The 25585-nt window shown below is 41.5% G+C and overlaps 4 protein-coding genes across 4 annotated transcripts; 1 reads left to right on the top strand and 3 right to left on the bottom strand.

The window, feature by feature from the left end:
• Positions 1–3729: 3729 nt before the first annotated feature.
• LOC113143303 (olfactory receptor 10A7-like) lies at positions 3730–5659 on the bottom strand. The gene is made up of 4 exons (XM_026328852.1): positions 5617–5659; positions 4822–5009; positions 4061–4723; positions 3730–3894 (listed from the first exon to the last, which is right to left on the bottom strand). Exons 1-4 carry the CDS (start codon positions 5657–5659, stop codon positions 3730–3732), a joined length of 1059 nt encoding a protein of 352 aa, XP_026184637.1.
• A 3360-nt stretch (positions 5660–9019) lies between these two features.
• On the top strand, positions 9020–10949 carry LOC113143302 (olfactory receptor 13C2-like). The gene is made up of 4 exons (XM_026328850.1): positions 9020–9062; positions 9670–9857; positions 9956–10618; positions 10785–10949. The coding sequence occupies exons 1-4, from the start codon at positions 9020–9022 to the stop codon at positions 10947–10949; spliced, it is 1059 nt and encodes a 352-aa protein (XP_026184635.1).
• Positions 10950–14814: 3865 nt separating this feature from the next.
• Positions 14815–16744, bottom strand: LOC113143385 (olfactory receptor 10A7-like). Its single transcript, XM_026328975.1, has 4 exons — positions 16702–16744; positions 15907–16094; positions 15146–15808; positions 14815–14979 (listed from the first exon to the last, which is right to left on the bottom strand). The coding sequence occupies exons 1-4, from the start codon at positions 16742–16744 to the stop codon at positions 14815–14817; spliced, it is 1059 nt and encodes a 352-aa protein (XP_026184760.1).
• Positions 16745–21548: 4804 nt separating this feature from the next.
• On the bottom strand, positions 21549–24912 carry LOC113143361 (olfactory receptor 13C2-like). Its single transcript, XM_026328944.1, is given in 5 exon segments — positions 21549–21713; positions 22484–23146; positions 23245–23310; positions 23312–23433; positions 24870–24912. Coding segments are annotated over 5 exon segments (1059 nt in total).
• Between the last annotated feature and the right edge of the window lie 673 nt (positions 24913–25585).

Genomic DNA, 25585 nt, shown 5'->3' with positions numbered 1-25585 from the left:
TTTACGGTTGATTTCGCCGTTTATTCAATAAAGTTTGACATAGCAAGCTTCTGTGAATCACATGAGGCCTCAATCAAACGTGTTTGTTACGTTTCACAGCGTAACTGACGGTAAAACCAATAGAATTCACATCCCCAGAGAAAATCCCAGTCAAGGGGCATAGACTAACTTCCATTGACAGTAGAATCAGCCAGTCACATTGTTCGTCAATGGTGACTGACACATCTTGTAGCCAATGATGAGGCCTTTCCAACAGTCTATGACTCGTTGTGTTTGATGATGCAACAGTGGGCTTTAAACGGCCCCCACCTCTACTGTAAACGTTGCCTTGACAACACTGGTCAAACAGCGCTCGACGCTAGAGGGGGAGGAGTCATATTTCACATTTTACAGCGCGCCGATAGAAAACTGGGAAGCTTTTGCTTCAAACGACACCAAGGTCGTCAATATAACTCTTAAAATGTAAGAACAACAGCTAGTTTAATTTAGCTACGTGTTGTTCGGCCGTGTGCCGAAAAAAGGGGCGGGGCACCTAAATCAGGAACAGGCAAAAGCCACCGTGGAGAGATGATGACTCGGTCAGAAAATGGAGTGCCGTAAGGCCGAACAAAAATGGCGCAAATCAAAGCTCCAGGGGATATTATTGTATTTATAAGCAGATATTTATAAGCAGGTGTTGTGTGTGTTCAATGAAACGCTACGTAGAAAGAGAGAAATGTATTTTTCTGAAATCATCAACCACTGCAGTAACAACTCACGTGTCCTGTTTGCTACAGTGAGTAGGTTCACAAACCCTCCATCTCCATTGCCACTGGAACTAATTTCAACATCTAAATGTAATGAATTTGCATTATTTTTTAATGACAAGATTCAGGGTATTAAACAAACAATAAATCGCACAAGGCAGATACCAACTCTGCAGCCATCCAGGAGACACTTGGTAGAACTGACACACTTTACACCAGTAAATGACATAACAGTTGAAAAGATCTCCAGTCTGAGTTCATCCATCTGTTGCCTCGATGTTTTACCCACTAAATTTCTGAAATCAGTACTAAGTTCATTCAGCCACAGACTAATTCCCTCTAAAGCCAAGACTGAAAGATTCAGGAAGTCTTTTCTGTCCACGGCCATAAGACTCCATAATTCCTCAATATAAACAATAACGCACACACACACACATACACACACACACACACATGCATGTACGCACACACACACACACACAACCCCCCCCCCCCCATAAATAATTAGTTCATTACTTTATTAAGTACTTTATGAATTACTATTAGTCAATATAATTTAAATAATCTCAAATTTAATAACTGCTGTAACAACTGAATTTCCCCTTGGGGATTAATAAAGTACTTCTACTTCTTCTTCTTCTTCTTCTTCTTCTAAGCAGTTTGTTACCACAACTCATTCAATTAGTTAATGACTCATTACAGTCTGGAACATTTCCAAAGGCCCTGAAAATTGCTGTCATCAAGCCTCTCCTGAAGAAGAGCAGTCTTGATGCTATGGTACTGAACAACTACCGGCCCATATCAAACCTGCAGTTTTTAGGCAAAATCCTTTAAAAAGTTGTTTACCAACAATTTACTGACTTTCTCATCCTAAATAACTGCTTTGATGTTTTTCAGTCAGGTTTTAGACCCCATCATAGCACTGAAACTGCCCTCATCAAGGTGACAAATGACATTCGTCTGATCACAGACGCTGGCAGAGTCTCTGTCTTAGTACTGCTGGATCTACGTGCTGCTTTTGACACAGTGGACCATGTGATCCTGTTACGAAGGTTAGAGGACTGGATAGGCATCTCTGGTACTGCCACTGGCTTATGTCCTATCTTGAAGACAGGAAGTATTTCATTGAAGTTGGTAACTGTGTTTCAGACCAAATGGCGTTGAAATGTGGGGTCCCCCAGGGGTCCATCTTGGGACCCCTTTTGTTCAATCTTTACATTTTTCCTTTAGGCCAGTTAATAGGCAGCAATAATGTGTCCTACCATAACTATGCAGATGACACTCAGATTTACATTTCACTCACAGCTGGTGAACATGGACCAGTCGATTTACTGTGCAGATGTATTGAACAGATCACTCTGTGGATGTAAAACAATTCTCTCCAAATAAGACTGAAATAATCATCTTTGGGCCACAGAAACAAAGAGAAAGTGTCAGCAGTCACCTCAAGTCTCTTTCTCTAAAATTTAAAAATCAAGTCAGAAATCTAGGGGTTTTCATGGACATGAATTTTAACAGCCACATTAAATCGATAACATCGTCAGCATTTTACCATCTCAAAAACATTGCCAAAAACAAAGGGATCATGTCTATACCAGACTTGGAAAGACTCATCCATGCTTTTATGTCTAGCAGGTTAGATTACTGTAACGGCCTGTTCACGGGGCTCTCAAAAAGAGCAGTAAGGAAGCTACAGAACATCCAGAACGCTGCTGCTTGGGTCCTGACTAGAACCAGGAAGTACAACCACATTACTCCTGTTCTCAGATCTCTGCTCTGGCTTCCTGTCGTTCAGAGAATAGACTTTAAAACAACACTGCTTGTGTATAAGTCTCTTCATGGCTCAGCACCACAGTACATCTCTGACATATTGATGCCATATGAACCATCTCGGACTCTGAGACCATCAGGGACAGGCCTTCTGCTTGTACCCAGAGTCAGGACTAAACAGGAAGAAGCAGCATTTCAGTTCTATGCAGCTAAAACCTGGAATAGTCTTCCTGATGATATTAGATAGGCCTCATCTCTGGCAATGTTTAAGTCCAAGCTAAAAAACCTTTCTTTTTAGCTCAGCATATGACAATTGACAGTGATTTATCCATTCCTTTCATTTCAATTTCACTATTTGCTGTTTCTTATTTTGATTCTTGCCTATGTACTTTTAACTTGTCTTTTATTTCTGTAAAGCACTTTGAGTTAATAATTGTATGAATTGTGCTATATAAGAAACTTGCCTTGCCTTGCTTTACCTATCCATAACTTCAGTTCTAATAGTTAAGTTCATAATGTATTTGATTTAGAAGAAACTACAAGCCATTTGTTTGTTGCTAGTGTTCACTTCAGATTCTAATTATATGTAGTTAGAGCTGTTCATTTGTACAAGAGAAAGAATTTACTTGCGATAATGTGAATTAAGTGGAACATGGATGATACTGAATCACAACTTTGATAACTCCAAGCAGGTTAAATTGCAAACTCTGGTCTTTGCTTTCTGGGATTGTTGGAATATTAAAAAGCTATGACCTGATTTGGAGAAATGAACTACAGAGCTCAAATGTCATGTTTTTTTTCTATTCTGGGTGTTCTAGTCAAGTGTATTTCAGGGCAAATGAAGATATTCAGTGCGTTGGATAATTCTTTTCTCTTTGGTATGTGAAATGTTTTTGTTCAAATTCAGAAATGAAACTGCCTTCAACAATTCAAGATTGGAAATAAGAGTTCCAGAAGGTGTCAGGTTGAATTATGAAAATGCTTGGTCTGAAGCCACAGTTGTAGGACTTGTTTTTGTGGAGAATCTTTAGTATATTCCCTTAATTTTAAAGTTTTGAGAATGACTGAGTTACAAATACTGCTGAACAAATGTGACTGTCATATATAGAGATTTCATAATTACTACGAAACATATCAGTGGAACGAAACATTAAGTCTCCTAAATGTTCAGGCCTTTACTCCAGTTGCCAGAGCAGCAGGTTTTCTCTCCCAGTCAGGACACTGTGTTGACGTCTTTCACGGCTGAAACAGCAGCAGATCTGAACCTGCTCACAGTCCTTCTGATGGACTCTTGCAGCTCCTTGTTCCTCAGACTGTAGATCACTGGGTTCAGGAAGGGAGTCAGAGCAGCGTACAGCACAGCCACAATGATACGGACCTGAAACAAAGTACTTTATTGACTGCTAAATCTGGGTTTTATGACATTATTAGTGCAGAAAATACTAAAATATCATTGACATTTTTGTGATTTTTGATGGACATGTAAGACAAACAAAGACAAAAGAAAAGGTAAATCCTGAAGTCAGATTATCTGAGTCTTGTACCTCTGGTGAAAAGTTTCCCACCCGGTAGGAAATGTACACAAAGGAGGCTGAGCTGAAAGAGATGGTCACCACAGTCAGGTGGGCTGCACACGTCCCAAAGGCCTTCAGCCTCTGAGTGACAGCCATCCTTGATAGTGAAACACCAATCAGGACATAGGACGTGAGGATGAGGCTTCCTGGGGTCAGTAGAGACACCACGGCAAGAGAAAGTGAGACAATGTTATCCATTGATGTGTCAGCACATGCCAGTCGCCTTACAGACGCCATGTCACACCAGCCATGTTTCACCACATTTGGGCCACAGTAAGGTCGGAGCAACGCAATGATGGTGGCTGGCAGTGTGCAGAAAACACTGAAAACCCAGGCTCCTGTGATGAGAAGCAGCTGAACAGGCCGAGTCATAATGGAGGTGTAGTGCAGAGGGTTGCAGATGGCCACATAGCGGTCGTACGCCATGACAGTCAGGATGGCAGAGACAGTAATACTTAGCTGGATGAAGAAATGCATCTGGAGGAAGCAGCCTGGGACAGAAATGATTGACACATCTGACAGGAAGCCAGACAACATTTTAGGGATGGTGGCGGTGGTGAAGACTATTTCCACAAAGGAGAGGTTGGCGAGGAAGAAATACATTGGAGAGTCGAGCTTTGGGTCAGTCAGTGTCTGCATGAGAACAAAGGGCGATGGTTACAACACTAAGAATTCAATATTAGTCAGACTGAGCCAAGACTGAAGAAATACACAGACAGTTGGTTTTGTACCACAAAGATGATCATGCTGTTTCCTCCCAGGATGACGATGTAACCCAGCAGCAGGATGACAAAAAAGATCATCTGTTTCTCACCGAGGCTGGAGAGGCCCTGGAGGATGAAGAAGGTGACGCCATCAGGCTCCCTGGTGCCGTTAACAGAGCTGGATCTGTGACTGCTCGACAAAGGCAGGTATGAATCTGGAGAAAAATAGTAGAGAGACATCAGGGTTGAGTCCCAGTCAGGACATCAGAGGACTGAGAGCACTTCAGGGGTTATAGTCCATATAAGGGTTATGGTCCATGTTCAGCAGCTGCATGGATCATTCCCTCATTAATGACCTTACTAGTCAAACAGCAGCCTGGATATGAGCAGAGAAAATCCACTTTGTTTTAAATTCAGCCCAAATCAGTAACGTACCTCATTAGAGACACAGACAACACATGAATGTAGTGCACAGCTACAACAGTGTCAGAGAAGAGCAGTCACTGTCAAACCTGTAGGTAAATTAAACAGTGAAAAACAGCTCAGCACTGAGAGAAACACAGACATTAGTAAATGGTGTCAGGTATTTGGAGAATAATGTTTCACTGCCTTCAATTACTGGGAAACAATCACTGCTGTTGGGACAAAACTGCCCAGAAAACCAGTTAGAGCACATCATTTTCAAGGCATAAAAAAATCAAGCCTTTTGTCATGAGTTGTGTCTCTGTAACATGACTATACATCGCCTTTGGAAAACCTGATTAAAACAGTTCACCTCCCAATCAGCAACACAGGATGAAAAGCACAGAAACACTCACAGACCTCTGGGGCTTTCAGGTGAAACATGAGGCGGCAAAAGCTCCATTTCTCCTCAGCACACAGACAGATGGATAGATGGCTGGATGGACACAGATTTGCTGTCAACAGACAACAAGTGCAGACTAACTTCATCTGTGCACAAGCTCAGTTTGAAAGCTCAACATACAAAGAGAATCAAAAGTCATTTGGCTTTAAACATCTCAGCCCCTGCACAAAACAAAGCACAGCTTCTTTTGAAAAGTGCAAATACCTGACCATCATATCCACAATCTTTGAAAAGCATCATCTTACCTGAATATGTGGATCAGACTCCGCACTGCTCAGTCAGGTTTAGTCCCATGAAGGCAGAACTTCATCTCAGGGCCACGTTTTGGCTTCTGAAGGCCAACTGACCTTTGTCTGATTCTAATGGAGATTATAATGAGGCCAGGAAACGTTCATGACATCAGATCCTTTGCTTCAAACATGTACATTGTACACAGGACAGCAAAATAATACCAAAGGGACATCATTTTAGTTGCCTGTGTGGCTATAAACAAGCATCGGGAAAGAAAACACAGAAACATAATTGTCTCTGTTGCCGTGGCAACAATCAACACTGAATGTTTGATCTCCTCATTAAAGACTCTTTAATTAACTTTAATTACTTGTGTGTATATGTGTGTGTCTGTGTGTGTTGCCAAATTTTGCTTGTCACTGTCATTGTGAGGACATTTTTCTTTATTGCGACAGAAAACATAGGATGTTAGTAGAACAGGCCACGTAAGACAAAGCGATGCATACAGGACATTTACCAAAGACTGGTCTGATGGACTGTCCCAGATGTGTCCTGGTGAAAATGACCAGAATTGAGGAACTAGTTTCTTCACAAATGGAAGTTACCATGGTTACCGTCCTGGCACCTGCTAACAATGACGTAGCTGAGACATCGGTGTGGGGGTTTTACACCATGTCAAAGGGTGCCAACAATTTGTTTAGTGCTGGTAGAGGCCTGAGGCTAGAAGACAACTGAACAAACATGTAGGGTCTTTTCCAGTATGAGTCCACCCCTTTTTAAAAATATATATATACCTGATGCTGTAACACAAAGTCTGCAAAGTCTCCTCTCCCGGCGCCTGTGATTAAACCTGAGATGACTCATCACACTTGTGGTTGTTTCTGAGAATTAGCAACTCTCAAACTTAAAGAAATTTACATGACATCAGACAGACTCCCTGAGGTCTCTTCACTGGTTTTCTGTCTCCAGAAACACTTTCATCACCTCAAACCCTGAGATCAGTGAGAAAAACAAGTTACTTGACCACTTCACATCAATCACTACATCTCAGGTGATGCATATTTATATATTTATTCATTCTTTGGCTTTTGCTGTTCAGTTATTCCCTATAAAACCTTCATGTCCATCTGTCTGACTTCACCACTACGCTCCCACCCGAGCACTGACACTGTCTCCCATCTCCCCTTGCACCAACTTTGCTGTGACGGTCTCAGCACCACTCAAATCTCCATCCCAGCTGTACCTAAAACAAACTCTGCTACCCTGCGTTTGAAGACAAACACCAAAACAAGCCTGTGCTGCTTTGTCTACCATCAATGGGGGGCCCTCGTTGTCTAATATCTAAAACTCTACTCTCTCGGCTTCGTTCATATTCCAGCTACTCCGATGATGTACATCATGGAAAGAAACCACCATCCCCACAGGCTCTCCAACCTTCACAACCAGCCATCAGTTTGTTTAACTGTTGCTGTTCTGGCCAACCATATTGACCCTGTTGGTTCCACATCATCTTCACATTTGTACAAAATCTGAACTGTTTCTGTTTCATCAGTGTCTGGTCCACCTGCCAGAAAGCTGTGTCTGGAACTAGCACCCCTTCTCTCTCTGTTCTTGCTACTTCCAACCCCCAGGTTTCATCTGCAGCTGCAATGAATCCTAGCACTCCGGCATCATCTCTCTGTGTTTCCCGATCCTCTTCCTTGAAGATCTGGCCACCCCCCAACATGACTCACGGTTGCTGGTTTGAGCCACCATGTATAAGTGTAGCTAGTGTTCCCACTTACTACACTCATACTTGGTGGCTCAGCATCATTACTCGCTGCTTTCACCTCAACAAGTATTCAAGAGTAACTTTGCAATAATTTGCTTCCTTTGCCTAGTTTTCTGGTTTTAGCAATGTTTTTGTTAGAAATCTGTCATTCTAAAAGAACAAGTGGGTTTTAATAGGAGAAACACCAATAAATAAATGATTAAATGAAAAATATTAATGGCAATAAAATAAAATGGAGTAGGGAATGGTATACAAAAATTCCATCAGTGGTTCTTTACCTACTGGGCAAGGCCAGTGATGCCAAGCTGCATGAAGAAATAAATCTGGAGGAAGCAGCCTGGGACAGAAATGGTCGATACATCTGACAAGAAGCCGGACATCATGTTGGGGATGTTGGCGGTGGTGTAGACCATTTCAAGAAAGGAGAGGCTGGCAAGGAAGAGCAGAGGGAACAACCAAAGACATTTAGAGTCACCAATGAGCCTAACCTGTATGTGTCTGGACTGTGGGAGGAAGAAGCCCACACAGATAACGTGGAAACTCCACACGTCGGCAATGTAAGTCGTCAGCCACTGGCTCGAACTTAGATGAAATAATGTTCTGCAGGCCATGAGCCAAACCTGAATCTAACTCTGACCTTAACCCTGAAGTCTAAAGGCTGAAACAGCCCTTTGAAGCTGTGAGGACCAAACCAAATGTCCCCACAATGATAAACAAGTGTAAATTAAGAGTTGTCCACACACACACACACACATAAGTAATTAAAGTTAATTAATGAGTCTTTAATGAGGAGATCAAACATTCAGTGTTGATTGTTGCCACGGCAACAGAGACAATTATGTTTCTGTGTTTTCTTTCCCGATGCTTGTTTATAGCCACACAGGCAACTAAAATGATGTCCCTTTGGTATTATTTTGCTGTCCTGTGTACAATGTACATGTTTGAAGCAAAGGATCTGATGTCATGAACGTTTCCTGGCCTCATTATAATCTCCATTAGAATCAGACAAAGGTCAGTTGGCCTTCAGAAGCCAAAACGTGGCCCTGAGATGAAGTTCTGCCTTCATGGGACTAAACCTGACTGAGCAGTGCGGAGTCTGATCCACATATTCAGGTAAGATGATGCTTTTCAAAGATTGTGGATATGATGGTCAGGTATTTGCACTTTTCAAAAGAAGCTGTGCTTTGTTTTGTGCAGGGGCTGAGATGTTTAAAGCCAAATGACTTTTGATTCTCTTTGTATGTTGAGCTTTCAAACTGAGCTTGTGCACAGATGAAGTTAGTCTGCACTTGTTGTCTGTTGACAGCAAATCTGTGTCCATCCAGCCATCTATCCATCTGTCTGTGTGCTGAGGAGAAATGGAGCTTTTGCCGCCTCATGTTTCACCTGAAAGCCCCAGAGGTCTGTGAGTGTTTCTGTGCTTTTCATCCTGTGTTGCTGATTGGGAGGTGAACTGTTTTAATCAGGTTTTCCAAAGGCGATGTATAGTCATGTTACAGAGACACAACTCATGACAAAAGGCTTGATTTTTTTATGCCTTGAAAATGATGTGCTCTAACTGGTTTTCTGGGCAGTTTTGTCCCAACAGCAGTGATTGTTTCCCAGTAATTGAAGGCAGTGAAACATTATTCTCCAAATACCTGACACCATTTACTAATGTCTGTGTTTCTCTCAGTGCTGAGCTGTTTTTCACTGTTTAATTTACCTACAGGTTTGACAGTGACTGCTCTTCTCTGACACTGTTGTAGCTGTGCACTACATTCATGTGTTGTCTGTGTCTCTAATGAGGTACGTTACTGATTTGGGCTGAATTTAAAACAAAGTGGATTTTCTCTGCTCATATCCAGGCTGCTGTTTGACTAGTAAGGTCATTAAAGAGGGAATGTACCATGCAGCTGCTGAACATGGACCATAACCCTTATATGGACTATAACCCCTGAAGTGCCCTCAGTCCTCTGATGTCCTGTCTGGGACTCAACCCTGATGCCTCTCTACTATTTTTCTCCAGATTCATACCTGCCTTTGTCGAGCAGTCACAGATCCAGCTCTGTTAACGGCACCAGGGAGCCTGATGGCGTCACCTTCTTCATCCTCCAGGGCCTCTCCAGCCTCGGTGAGAAACAGATGATCTTTTTTGTCATCCTGCTGCTGGGTTACATCGTCATCCTGGGAGGAAACAGCATGATCATCTTTGTGGTACAAAACCAACTGTCTGTGTATTTCTTCAGTCTTGGCTCAGTCTGACTAATATTGAATTCTTAGTGTTGTAACCATCGCTCTTTGTTCTCATGCAGACACTGACTGACCCAAAGCTCAACTCTCCAATGTATTTCTTCCTCGCCAACCTCTCCTTTGTCGACATGGTCTACACCACCACCACCATCCCTAAAATGTTGTCTGGCTTCCTGTCAGAAGTTTCAACCATTTCTGTCCCAGGCTGCTTCCTCCAGATGCATTTCTTCATCCAGCTAAGTGTGACAAGTCGTGGAATCCTGACTGTCATGGCGTACGACCGCTATGTGGCCATCTGCAACCCTCTGCACTACACCTCCATTATGACTCGGCCTGTTCAGCTGCTTCTCATCACAGGAGCCTGGGTTTTCAGTGTTGTCTGCACACTGCCAGCCACCATCATTGCATTGCTCCGACCTTACTGTGGCCCGAATATGGTGAAGCATTGTTGGTGTGACCGGTCGTCTGTAAGACAACTGGCATGTGCTGACACATCAATGGATAACATTGTCTCCCTTTGTTTTGCTGTGCTGGCTCTACTGACCCCAGGAAGCCTCATCCTCACGTCCTATGTCCTGATTGGTGTTTCACTATCAAGGATGGCTGTCACTCAGAGGCTGAAGGCCTTTGGGACATGTAGTGCCCACCTGACTGTGGTGACCATCTCTTTCAGCTCAGCCTCCTTTGTGTACATTTCCTACCGGGTGGGAAACTTTTCACCAGAGGTACAAGACTCAGATAATCTGACTTCAGGATTTACCTTTTCTTTTGTCTTTGTTTGTCTTACATGTCCATCAAAAATCACAAAAATGTCAAAGATATTTTAGTATTTTCTGCACTAATAATGTCATAAAACCCAGATTTAGCAGTCAATAAAGTACTTTGTTTCAGGTCCGTATCATTGTGGCTGTGCTGTACGCTGCTCTGACTCCCTTCCTGAACCCAGTGATCTACAGTCTGAGGAACAAGGAGCTGCAAGAGTCCATCAGAAGGACTGTGAGCAGGTTCAGATCTGCTGCTGTTTCAGCCATGAAAGACGTCAACACAGTGTCCTGACTGGGAGAGAAAACCTGCTGCTCTGGCAACTGGAGTAAAGGCCTGAACATTTAGGAGACTTAATGTTCGTTCCACTGATATGTTTCGTAGTAATTATGAAGTCTCTATATATGACAGTCACATTTGTTCAGCAGTATTTGTAACTCAGTCATTCTCAAAACTTTAAAATTAAGGGAATATACTAAAGATTCTCCACAAAAACAAGTCCTACAACTGCGGCTTCAGACCAAGCATTTTCATAATTCAACCTGACACCTTCTGGAACTCTTATTTCCAATCTTGAATTGTTGAAGGCAGTTTCATTTCTGAATTTGAACAAAAACATTTCACACACCAAAGAGAAAAGAATTATCCAACGCACTGAATATCTTCATTTGCCCTGAAATACACTTGACTAGAACACCCAGAATAGAAAAAACCATGACATTTGAGCTCTGTAGTTCATTTCTCCAAATCAGGTCATAGCTTTTTAATATTCCAACAATCCCAGAAAGCAAAGACCAGAGTTTGCAATTTAACCTGCTTGGAGTTATCAAAGTTGTGATTCAGTATCATCCATGTTCCACTTAGTTCACATTATCGCAAGTAAATTCTTTCTCTTGTACAAATGAACAGCTCTAACTACATATAATTAGAATCTGAAGTGAACACTAGCAACAAACAAATGGCTTGTAGTTTCTTCTAAATCAAATACATTATGAACTTAACTATTAGAACTGAAGTTATGGATATATGATGTAGGGTATGAGATACCACAGCATCCAGACTAAACTCTACTGTTTATCTTCAGAAATTACTAATGGCAGTTTTACTTTAACAGTAAATTAACAGTAATTTAACCTGGATGCAACAAATGAATGGACTGGTTTTTCACTTTAAGACAGGAAGTTCTTAATATTGTACAGGTGAAAAGGGCAGATCTAGAGATGTGTTTAATGTGTGGATTAAAGGACATATACTGGTCAATAATAACTCCAAGATTTCTTATTGTAGCCATGGAGGCCAAAGCCATGCCAGCTAATGTAGCTATGTGATTAGATGGTAGTATCCATCATCTATACCCACTTACTCCTTAACCAGGGTCACATGGATCTGCTGCAGCCTATCCCCGCTCTCTTTGCGTGAAAGGCAGGGGTACACTCTGGACAGGTCACCAATTTGAGATCTTAGAGATGACTGAAGAGCTGCTGTAGCAGATGATCCATCTGTTGCAGCAGGAGGAAGGATCGGATGGATTTTATTTCTAGTAGTTTGTGGAATTTTGTGCCAGATGTTTGGATTAATAAATTTTGATTTGTTTTCTTCAATTAAAAACATAAAAATGTTTTATTTAATTCAACTTGTTTTAATGTCTTGAGTATGACTGAATTAATAACCATTCTGCTGACCAAGCATATGATATCATTGTCACAATATAGGCAAAGTTCATGAATACTCGTTAAAAATATCAGTGACTTTCTAAACACATTTAAGACTTAAACAAACATTAAGTCTCCTAAATGTTCAGGCCTTTACTCCAGTTACCAGAGCAGCAGGTTTTCTCTCCCAGTCAGGACACTTTGTTGACGTCCTTTATGGCTGAAACAGCAGCAGATCTGAACCTGCGCAAAGTCCTTCTGATGGACTCTGATGGATATTGCATTTGTTCAAACAGATGGCTCTAAATATTCCACACTGTCTGACTCTACACAGTTTTTCATTTGGGCCTTGATCGGTGCTGAAATGTTGAAGATTTATTTGGAGAGCATGACAGTGACTCAGAGCCTGCCTCAATCCTAAATTATGAGAGCTGATGATGTCGACTTACAATGAAATAAATGTCAGCAATGCAAAAACTGCCAGTGGCCGATGCCTCAAAGACATCATAAGGTGTTAGCATAGCGTGTTAGCATAATGGAATAGTTGGACAGACATTGATGAAGGCCACTGCCATGGTGTGATGATGATCATTATGAGCAGCAAACTGAGTTGAATCTTTAGTGTGAACTACCTTGACAACAAGGCTCCAATAAAGGGCAATGATCAAAATCCAACATGCTGAGACTTTTTAAAGCCTTGGACGACAGACTGATGGACCTTGTGGGAAAATGTCATGAATCATCAGTCAACCTTGTGTGATTAATAAAGTTTTTATTTTTTCATTTTTTTGAGGTTCGTGTCATTGTGGCGGCGCTGTACGCTGTTCTGAGTCCATTCATGAACCCACTGATCTACAGTCTTAGCAACAAGGAGCTGCAAGAGTCCATCAGAAGGACTGTGAGCAGGTTCAGATCTGCTGCTGTTTCAGCCATGACGGACGTCAACAAAGTGTCCTGACTGGGAGAGAAAACCTGCTGCTCTGGTAACTGGAGTAAAGGCCTGAACATTTAGGAGACTTAATGTTTGTTTAAGTCTTTAATGTGTTTAGAAAGTCACTGATATTTTTAACGAGTATTCATGAACTTTGCCTATATTGTGACAATGATATCATATGCTTGGTCAGCAGAATGGTTATTAATTCAGTCATACTCAAGACATTAAAACAAGTTGAATTAAATAAAACATTTTTATGTTTTTAATTGAAGAAAACAAATCAAAATTTATTAATCCAAACATCTGGCACAAAATTCCACAAACTACTAGAAATAAAATCCATCCGATCCTTCCTCCTGCTGCAACAGATGGATCATCTGCTACAGCAGCTCTTCAGTCATCTCTAAGATCTCAAATTGGTGACCTGTCCAGAGTGTACCCCTGCCTTTCATGCAAAGAGAGCGGGGATAGGCTGCAGCAGATCCATGTGACCCTGGTTAAGGAGTAAGTGGGTATAGATGATGGATACTACCATCTAATCACATAGCTACATTAGCTGGCATGGCTTTGGCCTCCATGGCTACAATAAGAAATCTTGGAGTTATTATTGACCAGTATATGTCCTTTAATCCACACATTAAACACATCTCTAGATCTGCCCTTTTCACCTGTACAATATTAAGAACTTCCTGTCTTAAAGTGAAAAACCAGTCCATTCATTTGTTGCATCCAGGTTAAATTACTGTTAATTTACTGTTAAAGTAAAACTGCCATTAGTAATTTCTGAAGATAAACAGTAGAGTTTAGTCTGGATGCTGTGGTATCTCATACCCTACATCATATATCCATAACTTCAGTTCTAATAGTTAAGTTCATAATGTATTTGATTTAGAAGAAACTACAAGCCATTTGTTTGTTGCTAGTGTTCACTTCAGATTCTAATTATATATAGTTAGAGCTGTTCATTTGTACAAGAGAAAGAATTTACTTGCGATAATGTGAACTAAGTGGAACATGGATGATACTGAATCACAACTTTGATAACTCCAAGCAGGTTAAATTGCAAACTCTGGTCTTTGCTTTCTGGGATTGTTGGAATATTAAAAAGCTATGACCTGATTTGGAGAAATGAACTACAGAGCTCAAATGTCATGGTTTTTTCTATTCTGGGTGTTCTAGTCAAGTGTATTTCAGGGCAAATGAAGATATTCAGTGCGTTGGATAATTCTTTTCTCTTTGGTATGTGAAATGTTTTTGTTCAAATTCAGAAATGAAACTGCCTTCAACAATTCAAGATTGGAAATAAGAGTTCCAGAAGGTGTCAGGTTGAATTATGAAAATGCTTGGTCTGAAGCCACAGTTGTAGGACTTGTTTTTGAGGAGAATCTTTAGTATATTCCCTTAATTTTAAAGTTTTGAGAATGACTGAGTTACAAATACTGCTGAACAAATGTGACTGTCATATATGGAGACTTCATAATTACTACGAAACATATCAGTGGAACGAACATTAAGTCTCCTAAATGTTCAGGCCTTTACTCCAGTTGCCAGAGCAGCAGGTTTTCTCTCCCAGTCAGGACACTGTGTTGACGTCTTTCATGGCTGAAACAGCAGCAGATCTGAACCTGCTCACAGTCCTTCTGATGGACTCTTGCAGCTCCTTGTTCCTCAGACTGTAGATCACTGGGTTCAGGAAGGGAGTCAGAGCAGCGTACAGCACAGCCACAATGATACGGACCTGAAACAAAGTACTTTATTGACTGCTAAATCTGGGTTTTATGACATTATTAGTGCAGAAAATACTAAAATATCATTGACATTTTTGTGATTTTTGATGGACATGTAAGACAAACAAAGACAAAAGAAAAGGTAAATCCTGAAGTCAGATTATCTGAGTCTTGTACCTCTGGTGAAAAGTTTCCCACCCGGTAGGAAATGTACACAAAGGAGGCTGAGCTGAAAGAGATGGTCACCACAGTCAGGTGGGCTGCACACGTCCCAAAGGCCTTCAGCCTCTGAGTGACAGCCATCCTTGATAGTGAAACACCAATCAGGACATAGGACGTGAGGATGAGGCTTCCTGGGGTCAGTAGAGACACCACGGCAAGAGAAAGGGAGACAATGTTATCCATTGATGTGTCAGCACATGCCAGTCGCCTTACAGACGACATGTCACACCAGCCATGTTTCACCACATTCGGGCCACAGTAAGGTCGGAGCAACGCAATGATGGTGGCTGGCAGTGTGAAGACAGTGCTGAAAACCCAGGCTCCTGTGATGAGAAGCAGCTGAACAGGCCGAGTCATAATGGAGGTGTAGTGCAGAGGGTTGCAGATGGCCACATAGCGGTCGTACGCCATGACAGTCAGGATGGCAGAGACAGTATTACTTAGCTGGATGAAGAAATGCATCTGGAGGAAGCAGCCTGGGACAGAAATGATTGAAACATCTGACAGGAAGCCAGACAACATTTTAGGGATGGTGGAGGTGGTGAAGACTATTTCCACAAAGGAGAGGTTGGCGAGGAAGAAATACATTGGAGAGTCGAGCTTTGGGTCAGTCAGTGTCTGCATGAGAACAAAGGGCGATGGTTACAACACTAAGAATTCAATATTAGTCAGACTGAGCCAAGACTGAAGAAATACACAGACAGTTGGTTTTGTACCACAAAGATGATCATGCTGTTTCCTCCCAGGATGACGATGTAACCCAGCAGCAGGATGACAAAAAAGATCATCTGTTTCTCACCGAGGCTGGAGAGGCCCTGGAGGATGAAGAAGGTGACGCCATCAGGCTCCCTGGTGCCGTTAACAGAGCTGGATCTGTGACTGCTCGACAAAGGCAGGTATGAATCTGGAGAAAAATAGTAGAGAGGCATCAGGGTTGAGTCCCAGTCAGGACATCAGAGGACTGAGGGCACTTCAGGGGTTATAGTCCATATAAGGGTTATGGTCCATGTTCAGCAGCTGCATGGTACATTCCCTCTTTAATGACCTTACTAGTCAAACAGCAGCCTGGATATGAGCAGAGAAAATCCACTTTGTTTTAAATTCAGCCCAAATCAGTAACGTACCTCATTAGAGACACAGACAACACATGAATGTAGTGCACAGCTACAACAGTGTCAGAGAAGAGCAGTCACTGTCAAACCTGTAGGTAAATTAAACAGTGAAAAACAGCTCAGCACTGAGAGAAACACAGACATTAGTAAATGGTGTCAGGTATTTGGAGAATAATGTTTCACTGCCTTCAATTACTGGGAAACAATCACTGCTGTTGGGACAAAACTGCCCAGAAAACCAGTTAGAGCACATCATTTTCAAGGCATAAAAAAATCAAGCCTTTTGTCATGAGTTGTGTCTCTGTAACATGACTATACATCGCCTTTGGAAAACCTGATTAAAACAGTTCACCTCCCAATCAGCAACACAGGATGAAAAGCACAGAAACACTCACAGACCTCTGGGGCTTTCAGGTGAAACATGAGGCGGCAAAAGCTCCATTTCTCCTCAGCACACAGACAGATGGATAGATGGCTGGATGGACACAGATTTGCTGTCAACAGACAACAAGTGCAGACTAACTTCATCTGTGCACAAGCTCAGTTTGAAAGCTCAACATACAAAGAGAATCAAAAGTCATTTGGCTTTAAACATCTCAGCCCCTGCACAAAACAAAGCACAGCTTCTTTTGAAAAGTGCAAATACCTGACCATCATATCCACAATCTTTGAAAAGCATCATCTTACCTGAATATGTGGATCAGACTCCGCACTGCTCAGTCAGGTTTAGTCCCATGAAGGCAGAACTTCATCTCAGGACCACGTTTTGGCTTCTGAAGGCCAACTGACCTTTGTCTGATTCTAATGGAGATTATAATGAGGCCAGGAAACGTTCATGACATCAGATCCTTTGCTTCAAACATGTACATTGTACACAGGACAGCAAAATAATACCAAAGGGACATAATTTTAGTTGCCTGTGTGGCTATAAACAAGCATCGGGAAAGAAAACACAGAAACATAATTGTCTCTGTTGCCGTGGCAACAAACAGCAACATTAAACGATTGAGCTTCTTTCTCATTAACTTTAATTACGTTTGTGTGTGCGTGTGAGTGTTTTCTGTTAATGAAGTTGTGGGGACGCAAAAACTTTACACAGTCACGTTATGGGGACGCCTTGCACTGTGGGGACCAAAAATCAAGTCCCCCATAAGGGGACATCTCATTAAAGACTCATTAATTAACTATAATTACTTGTGTGTATGTGTGTGTGTCTGAGTTTGGGGCCAAATTTAAGTTGTTACTGTCATTGTGAGGACGTTTTGCTTTATTGCGACAGAAAACATAGGATGTTAGTAGAACAGGCCACGTAACACAAAGCGATGCATACAGGACATTTACCAAAGACTGGTCTGATGGACTGTCCCAGATTTGTCATGGTGGAAATGACCGGAATTGAGGAACTAGTTTCTTCCTCAACTGCTCAAACAGCTACTGCCAATAAATTTTCCTCCCAAATGGAAGTTAACATGGTTACCGTCCTGGCACCTGCTAACAAAGACGTAGTTGTGACAGACTCCCTGAGGTCTCTTCACTGGTTTTCTGTCTCCAAAAACACTTTCATCACCTCAAACCCTGAGATCAGTGAGAAAAACAAGTTACTTGACCACTTCACATCAATCACTACATCTCAGGCGATGCATATTTATATATTTATTCATTCTTTGGCTTTTGCTGTTCAGTTATTTCCTTTAAAACCTTCATGTTCATCTGTCTGACTTCACCACTACCCTCCCACCTGAGCACTGACACTGTCTCCCATCTCCCCTTGCACCAACTTTGCTGTGACGGTCTCAGCACCACTCAAATCTCCATCCCAGCTGTACATAAAACAAACTCTGCTACCCTGCGTTTGAAGACGAACACCAAAACAAGCCTGTGCTGCTTTGTCAACCATCAATGGGGGGCCCTCGTTGTCTAATACCTAAAACTCTCAAACTCAGGTTTGCTGGTTTGTCAGCTCGTCTCTCAGTCAATTTAGAGTCATTACTCGCTCCTCTCACAACACAAACATTTTCACTATTCAAGAGTAACTTTGCAATCTTTTGCCTTTTTTGTCTCCATTTCCAATTACACCATTGACTGAAGGGACCATGCTGTTCCTCTGGGATTCTGTATATTACCAACTTTTTGGTTTTTGAGAACAGCCCAAAACTTTTTACTAGAAATGGCCTTCCTCTTATCACACTGGGGTCTAATGTATTAGCCATAAACACCAAACTACCCCAGCTATGTATAGTTAGCTCTGAGAGTTGGGTTGATTGATGTTAAGGTGAGATGACTCAACCTTCTTCCCCCATGCTGTCCAGTCTACAGCATCACCCAGAGTGCTCTGAAGTCACATCCTCAAGCTGCCAGGGACAGGATACAGTACCATCTTGACACCTCCTCTCAGTTTGTTGGCTAGTTTTAGTAGGAGAAACAAAAAAGAAGTAGAGGGAGTGTTGTACAGATTCGATTAGTGATTCCCTAAACATTTTCTACTTTTATTGGATGAATTGTTAAAACCTGATGACGTGTGTTATATAGTTCCCCTCCCTCAAACTTGTGTTCAGGATGAATGTTGTTTGGACCAGTTTTCCACAGTTGTGGAACTCAAACCTGGATTTAACAACTTAAGATTATAACTGTGTCCTGAGGGGCGGCATCTTCGACAAGGCTCCTTCAATGGCTCCTTGAAAAGCAGCTGACAAATGCAGCCTTCTTTCACCGAGTAAACAAAGACTTCCTCGGTGGTATTAGTCTGGCCCAACATATCCCAAGTCTTTGTGTGCCATCGAGAAAAAGCAAATATGTTAGACGCAAGTGGTGAATCAGTGGATCAGTGGTGAGTCTCAAGGTGGCAGTGAGCCATCTCTACCTTTCCGGAGAGGGACTGGGTACATTATCAACTCGACAACCTTCTCAGTTTGTTGGTAGGAGAAACAAAAATAAATAAATGATTAAATCAATAATGTTAATAGTAATAATAAAATTCCAATGTAATCCAATAGGCCAAAAGCACCTGGGAGCAGCTGAAAATGGAACATAAGGGCAGGAGCAGCACAGCCGACTGTACAGGCTCATTCTAACCTCATTTGATACAAGCATACAAGCATTAAAGAAATCAATCATTATTCAGTGGCTTTATTTCAACATTATTTAAACACAATACAGTTTAAACACATTTCTCCTGTAAATCTTTACAATCCTCAACATTATATTTTGTGTTTGATCCCAAAACTTCAGCTTTAATCTCAAAATGCAAAATTAAAAAATATCTTCCTTTGTGCCCCTAATACTGTATCTTGAACATTTACAGGAGGTAATTTGATTTGAATGACAGTTTTATTGATAGGCCTGTCCACACAGTGCCAGTGCAATAAAGAACAGTGGAGCCTATGGATTTTATTCTGACCTGAGGATAAATCCACACTGTACATGGGAGGAGATTGATCATAAAAACAATCATGCCAGTTAAAGTATTGGCTACTTCTGAAAACAAATACGCTACGATCAGCACTTCAACATGGACTGTATGCCTGAGGAAATGAAGCGGCCTATCTGACACTTTCTGCAGACTCAGCAGGAGTGAAGCGACACATAAATAGAGTTTCCTGAAGAAAACCTGCCAGAGAGCAGGTTATGGAGTCAGAACAGTGACAGTTAAAGTTTGGCACTGAAAAAACTGAAAAGCAAAACACTGGCACTGAAAAATGTTTTAGCACTTAAAATAATTACAATTTTCTCATTAATTGTTGATGGAAGATTTTTTCAAGGTCAGTTATTTTTTTCAATGACAACCTAGTTTTCAGTCAATGTGTGAATTTTTCCAATGTCTTTTTATTTTTTTCAGTTTCAGATTTCTGTCAGAGCTGGGATAGGCTCCAGCAGATCCCCATGACCCTGGTTAGGAATAAGCAGGTATAGATAATTGATGGATGGATTTCTGTTTGGGCATGTAGGGGAGGGCACATGGGGGCGGGGCCAAGGGACATGGTAACTGCATGCTCTGCATATAATTTGCATATGGAATGAACAGCACAGATCATACCTCACTGCCTACTCTGACTACCATGCTGTCAACATCATAAAGACAGCTTCAATTAGTAAGAATCTTATTGTGGATATATTTCATTACCATTCTGACTAATAAAAATACTAATTTTGCTAGATCAGCATGAATTCAGCTGCAGCTCCCAAACAGCAAGTCAGTCTCTGTCCTGTTATTTCCACAAAGAATCGGACTGGTGTGAAGTTGACGTTAGCTTTTAACCAGCTTAATAATATGATGTTGGTTTTGGCAGAGGTCCACTGGAGCAAGTCCACAGCAGCAGCCACATGAGCAGCAGGATCGAGGAGAACAAACCCTGAGCATTTACTCTGGTGTTGAGACTGATGCATATTTTGTGTCAGCATGCTGATGAGACCTTGTGCAGCAGCAGCAGTCACACTGACCTCTGGACTGAAGCAAAAGTCACCACAGGACGTGAGACTTAGTTAACGTTACCATTAACCACAGGTTAGCTAACTAGCTGCCTAGCTAAGGCCTAGCATTACGATATATGCTAACTTTACACTAGCACTTGCTCCAGCACACCTCTGTAAAACCAGTATAACATTAAGCTAGCCTAGTTAGTTAAAAGCTAACTTCAAACCAAAACAGAGACAGACCGAGCTGTGGTTTGGGAGCTCTACCTGGAAGCCATTTACCAGAGCTCTGTGGGTAAACATCTCTCCTTGCTGTGCAGATGCTGCTGAATATCAGTAATCATGCTCTTCTTAGCCCCGCCCCTCAAATCCCTCCTTTCCACGCCATAACAGTGACAGTGAAATGAAACTGAAAAAAAAAACTTTGGCATTGAAAAGCATACATGGACTGAAAACAGAGATTGTAGTTTAAAAAGACTTTAGCATTAAAAAAAACTTACTTCAAGAACAAAAACCAAAAAATTTTAATTATTTTCATTATTAATATTTTTCTAATACCAAAGTTTTTGTTTCCAAGAGAAATCCTTCCATGCCAATTTTTCAGTTCCATGATTGTTTTCACTTCCAAAGATAAACTGTCACTGTTCTGGCTCCGTAGAATATTTTTAATGTCTTTTGAATATGATAATAAACATACTGCTGATCAAGCGTATAATATCACTGCCACAATACAGGCAAAGTTCATGAATACAAGTTAAAAGTATCATAGAATTTCTAAATACGTTTTAGTCTTAAATAAAAATAAAGTTACCAGAGCAGCAGGTTTTCTCTCCCAGTCAGGACACTTTGTTGACGTCCGTCATGGCTGAAACAGCAGCAGATCTGAACCTGCTCACAGTCCTTCCCATGGACTCTTGCAGCTCCTTGTTCCTTAGACTGTAGATCAGTGGGTTCATGAATGGACTCAGAACAGCGTACAGCACAGCCACAATGACATGAACCTCAAAAAATGAAAAAATAAAAACTTTATTAATCACACAAGGTTGACTGATGATTCATGACATTTTCTCACAAGGTCCATCAGTCTGTCGTCCAAGGCTTTAAAAAGTCTCAGCATGTTGGATTTTGTTCATTGCCCTTTATTGGAGCCTTGTTGTCAAGGTAGTTCACACTAAAGATTCAACTCAGTTTGCTGCTCATAATGATCATCATCACACCATGGCAGTGGCCTTCATCAATGTCTGTCCAATTATTCCATTATGCTAACACGCTATGCTAACACCTTATGATGTCTTTGAGGCATCGGCCACTGGCAGTTTTTGCATTGCTGACATTTATTTCATTGTAAGTCGACATCTTCAGCTCTCATAATTTGGGATTGAGGCAGGCTCTGAGTCACTGTCATGCTCTCCAAATAAATCTTCAACATTTCAGCACCGATCAAGGCCCAAATGAAACACTTTCTGTCACATATTTTCTGATGTGCACAAAGGAAGAAATATCTCAATGGGCTATGGGCTGTCAAATTAGATTTATGAGAAGGAAAGTCTAATTACGACTTTGAAATACACAGTGATTCTAAAATATGAAGTTTCCTAAAGTATAGTTTCCCCCAACTTTATGAACCAGAACACTGGGTGATTTTCGAATGTTATTTCAGGCTAAGGAGGTTGCATTCTGCAATCTCACCACCTGATGCCACTAAATCTTGCACATTTTAAGCATCGCACCTTTAAAAGATCCATCTCCTAAAAGAATATATGTGTCTTACCTCTGTTGAAAAGTTTCCTACTCTGTGGGAAATGTTTACAAAGGAGGCTGAGCTGTAAGTGATGGTCACCACAGTCAGGTGGGCACTACATGTCCTGAAGGCCTTCAGCCTCTGAGTGACAGCCATCCTTGATAGTGAAACACCAATCAGGACATAGGACGTGAGGATGAGGACACCTGGAGTCAATAAAGCCAACATGGCCAAGCAAAGAATAACAATGTTGTCCAATAAAGTGTCAGCACATGCCAGTTGTCTTACAGCAAACAGGTCACACCAGCCATGTGCCACCACGTTTGGACCACAATAAGGTTGTTGCACAGCAACGACAGTTGTTGGCAGAGAGCAAATGGTGCTGAATACCCAGGCTCCTGTGATGAGAAGCAGCTGAACAGGCCGAGTCATAATGGAGGTGTAGTGCAGAGGGTTGCAGATGGCCACATAGCGGTCGTACGCCATGACAGTCAGGATGGCGAGGCCGGTGATGCCAAGCTGCATAAAGAAATGCATCTGGAGGAAGCAGCCTGGGACAGAAATGGTTGATACTTCTGACAGGAAGCCAGACAACATTTTAGGGATGGTGGTGGTGGTGTAGACCATTTCCACAAAGGAGAGGTTGGCGAGGAAGAAATACATTGGAGAGTCGAGCTTTGGGTCAGTCAGTGTCTGCATGAGAACAAAGGGCGATGGTTACAACACTAAGAATTCAATATTAGTCAGACTGAGCCAAGACTGAAGAAATACACAGACAGTTGGTTTTGTACCACAAAAATGATCATGCTGTTTCCTCCCAGGATGACGATGTAACCCAGCAGCAGGATGACAAACAAAGATCATCTGTTTCTCACCGAGGCTGGAGAGGCCCTGGAGGATGAAGAAGGTGACGCCATCAGGCTCCCTGGTGCCGTTAACAGAGCTGGATCTGTGACTGCTCGACAAAGGCAGGTATGAATCTGGAGAAAAATAGTAGAGAGGCATCAGGGTTGAGTCCCAGTCAGGACATCAGAGGACTGAGGGCACTTCAGGGGTTATAGTCCATATAAGGGTTATGGTCCATGTTCAGCAGCTGCATGGTACATTTCACACTGGATCACATGGACTTTTACCTCAACATGCTCATGTTTCAACCCTGTTCTTCATACACATGGAACAATAGATTGAGTGCATATAAATGCCACTAAGTATAAGAGCAGCATGTCAATGTCCACACATGTAGAAATGATTATAGTTCCCTCCATTCTAAAATATGTTTTGTATAAATTTTCCTTCAGTGTGTTGCCCAGTGTGTTCTGCTCAGAATGATGTTTGAATTCTACACTACAAGAAACTTTTCTCTCAGCTCACATTAAAACTTGAATACGTGCACGTAGGAGCATGATCTGTGACAGCATAAATATTGTGGAGGCTTATTCCAGTCTAATACAAGTGAAGAGGAAAGAAGTGGGAGATAAGCAGGATTAGAACTTCCAGCTCACATACAATGAGAATGTGCATCAGTGTGAAGTAGGAGACGTCTTGTTCTGAGCAGTGAAACTTTGAAAATGAACATTTCACATATTCCCATATTCATGGATCCACAGTTTCTCAGTGTGAAGAGAAACAAGTGATGTCCTTTAGACAGTTTCCAATGAGTCCAACTGAATCATATGACAAGCCAGTTTGTTTTCAAAGCAGAGTCACTTTAAAGATCCTCATGGAATGAGTCATTGAAAAAATATATCAAAAGCCTGTTTATTATTAAAGTGAAGATAGAAAAGAGTTTTAAACAGATTTTAATCTACTTTCCATAAAACATGATGAATGAATTTAACACAAAGCTGAAGATATAAATGTTTCTTTCACTCTCAGGTCTAATAAATGTTAAGTTCTAACACCTCAGACAAGTTTTGTCCCAGCTGCATGGATCATTCCCTCATTAATGACCTTACTAGTCAAACAGCAGCCTGGATATGAGCAGAGAAAATCCACTTTGTTTTAAATCCAGCCCAAATCAGTAACGTACCTCATTAGAGACACAGACAACACATGAATGTAGTGCACAGCTACAACAGTGTCAGAGAAGAGCAGTCACTGTCAAACCTGTAGGTAAATTAAACAGTGAAAAACAGCTCAGCACTGAGAGAAACACAGACATTAGTAAATGGTGTCAGGTATTTGGAGAATAATGTTTCACTGCCTTCAATTACTGGGAAACAATCACTGCTGTTGGGACAAAACTGCCCAGAAAACCAGTTAGAGCACATCATTTTCAAGGCATAAAAAAATCAAGCCTTTTGTCATGAGTTGTGTCTCTGTAACATGACTATACATCGCCTTTGGAAAACCTGATTAAAACAGTTCACCTCCCAATCAGCAACACAGGATGAAAAGCACAGAAACACTCACAGACCTCTGGGGCTTTCAGGTGAAACATGAGGCGGCAAAAGCTCCATTTCTCCTCAGCACACAGACAGATGGATAGATGGCTGGATGGACACAGATTTGCTGTCAACAGACAACAAGTGCAGACTAACTTCATCTGTGCACAAGCTCAGTTTGAAAGCTCAACATACAAAGAGAATCAAAAGTCATTTGGCTTTAAACATCTCAGCCCCTGCACAAAACAAAGCACAGCTTCTTTTGAAAAGTGCAAATACCTGACCATCGTATCCACAATCTTTGAAAAGCATCATCTTACCTGAATATGTGGATCAGACTCCGCACTGCTCAGTCAGGTTTAGTCCCATAAAGGCAGAACTTCATCTCAGGGCCACGTTTTGGCTTCTGAAGGCCAACTGACCTTTGTCTGATTCTAATGGAGATTATAATGAGGCCAGGAAACGTTCATGACATCAGATCCTTTGCATCAAACATGTACATTGTACACAGGACAGCAAAATAATACCAAAGGGACATCATTTTAGTTGCCTGTGTGGCTATAAACAAGGGAAAGAAAACACAGAAACATAATTGTCTCTGTTGCCGTGACAACAAACAGCAACATTAAACATTTCATCTCATTAAAGACTCATTAATTAACTTTAATCACTTGTGTGTATATGTGTGTGTCTGAGTTTTGGGCCAAGTTTTAGTTGTCACTGTCATTGTGAGGACATTTTGCTTTAT

Source organism: Mastacembelus armatus, chromosome 14, assembly GCF_900324485.2.
Source record: "Mastacembelus armatus chromosome 14, fMasArm1.2, whole genome shotgun sequence".
Lineage (NCBI taxonomy): Eukaryota > Metazoa > Chordata > Actinopteri > Synbranchiformes > Mastacembelidae > Mastacembelus > Mastacembelus armatus.
The sequence above is the reverse complement of the archived record's forward strand: the minus strand, read 5'-3'. Positions and strand labels throughout refer to the sequence as shown.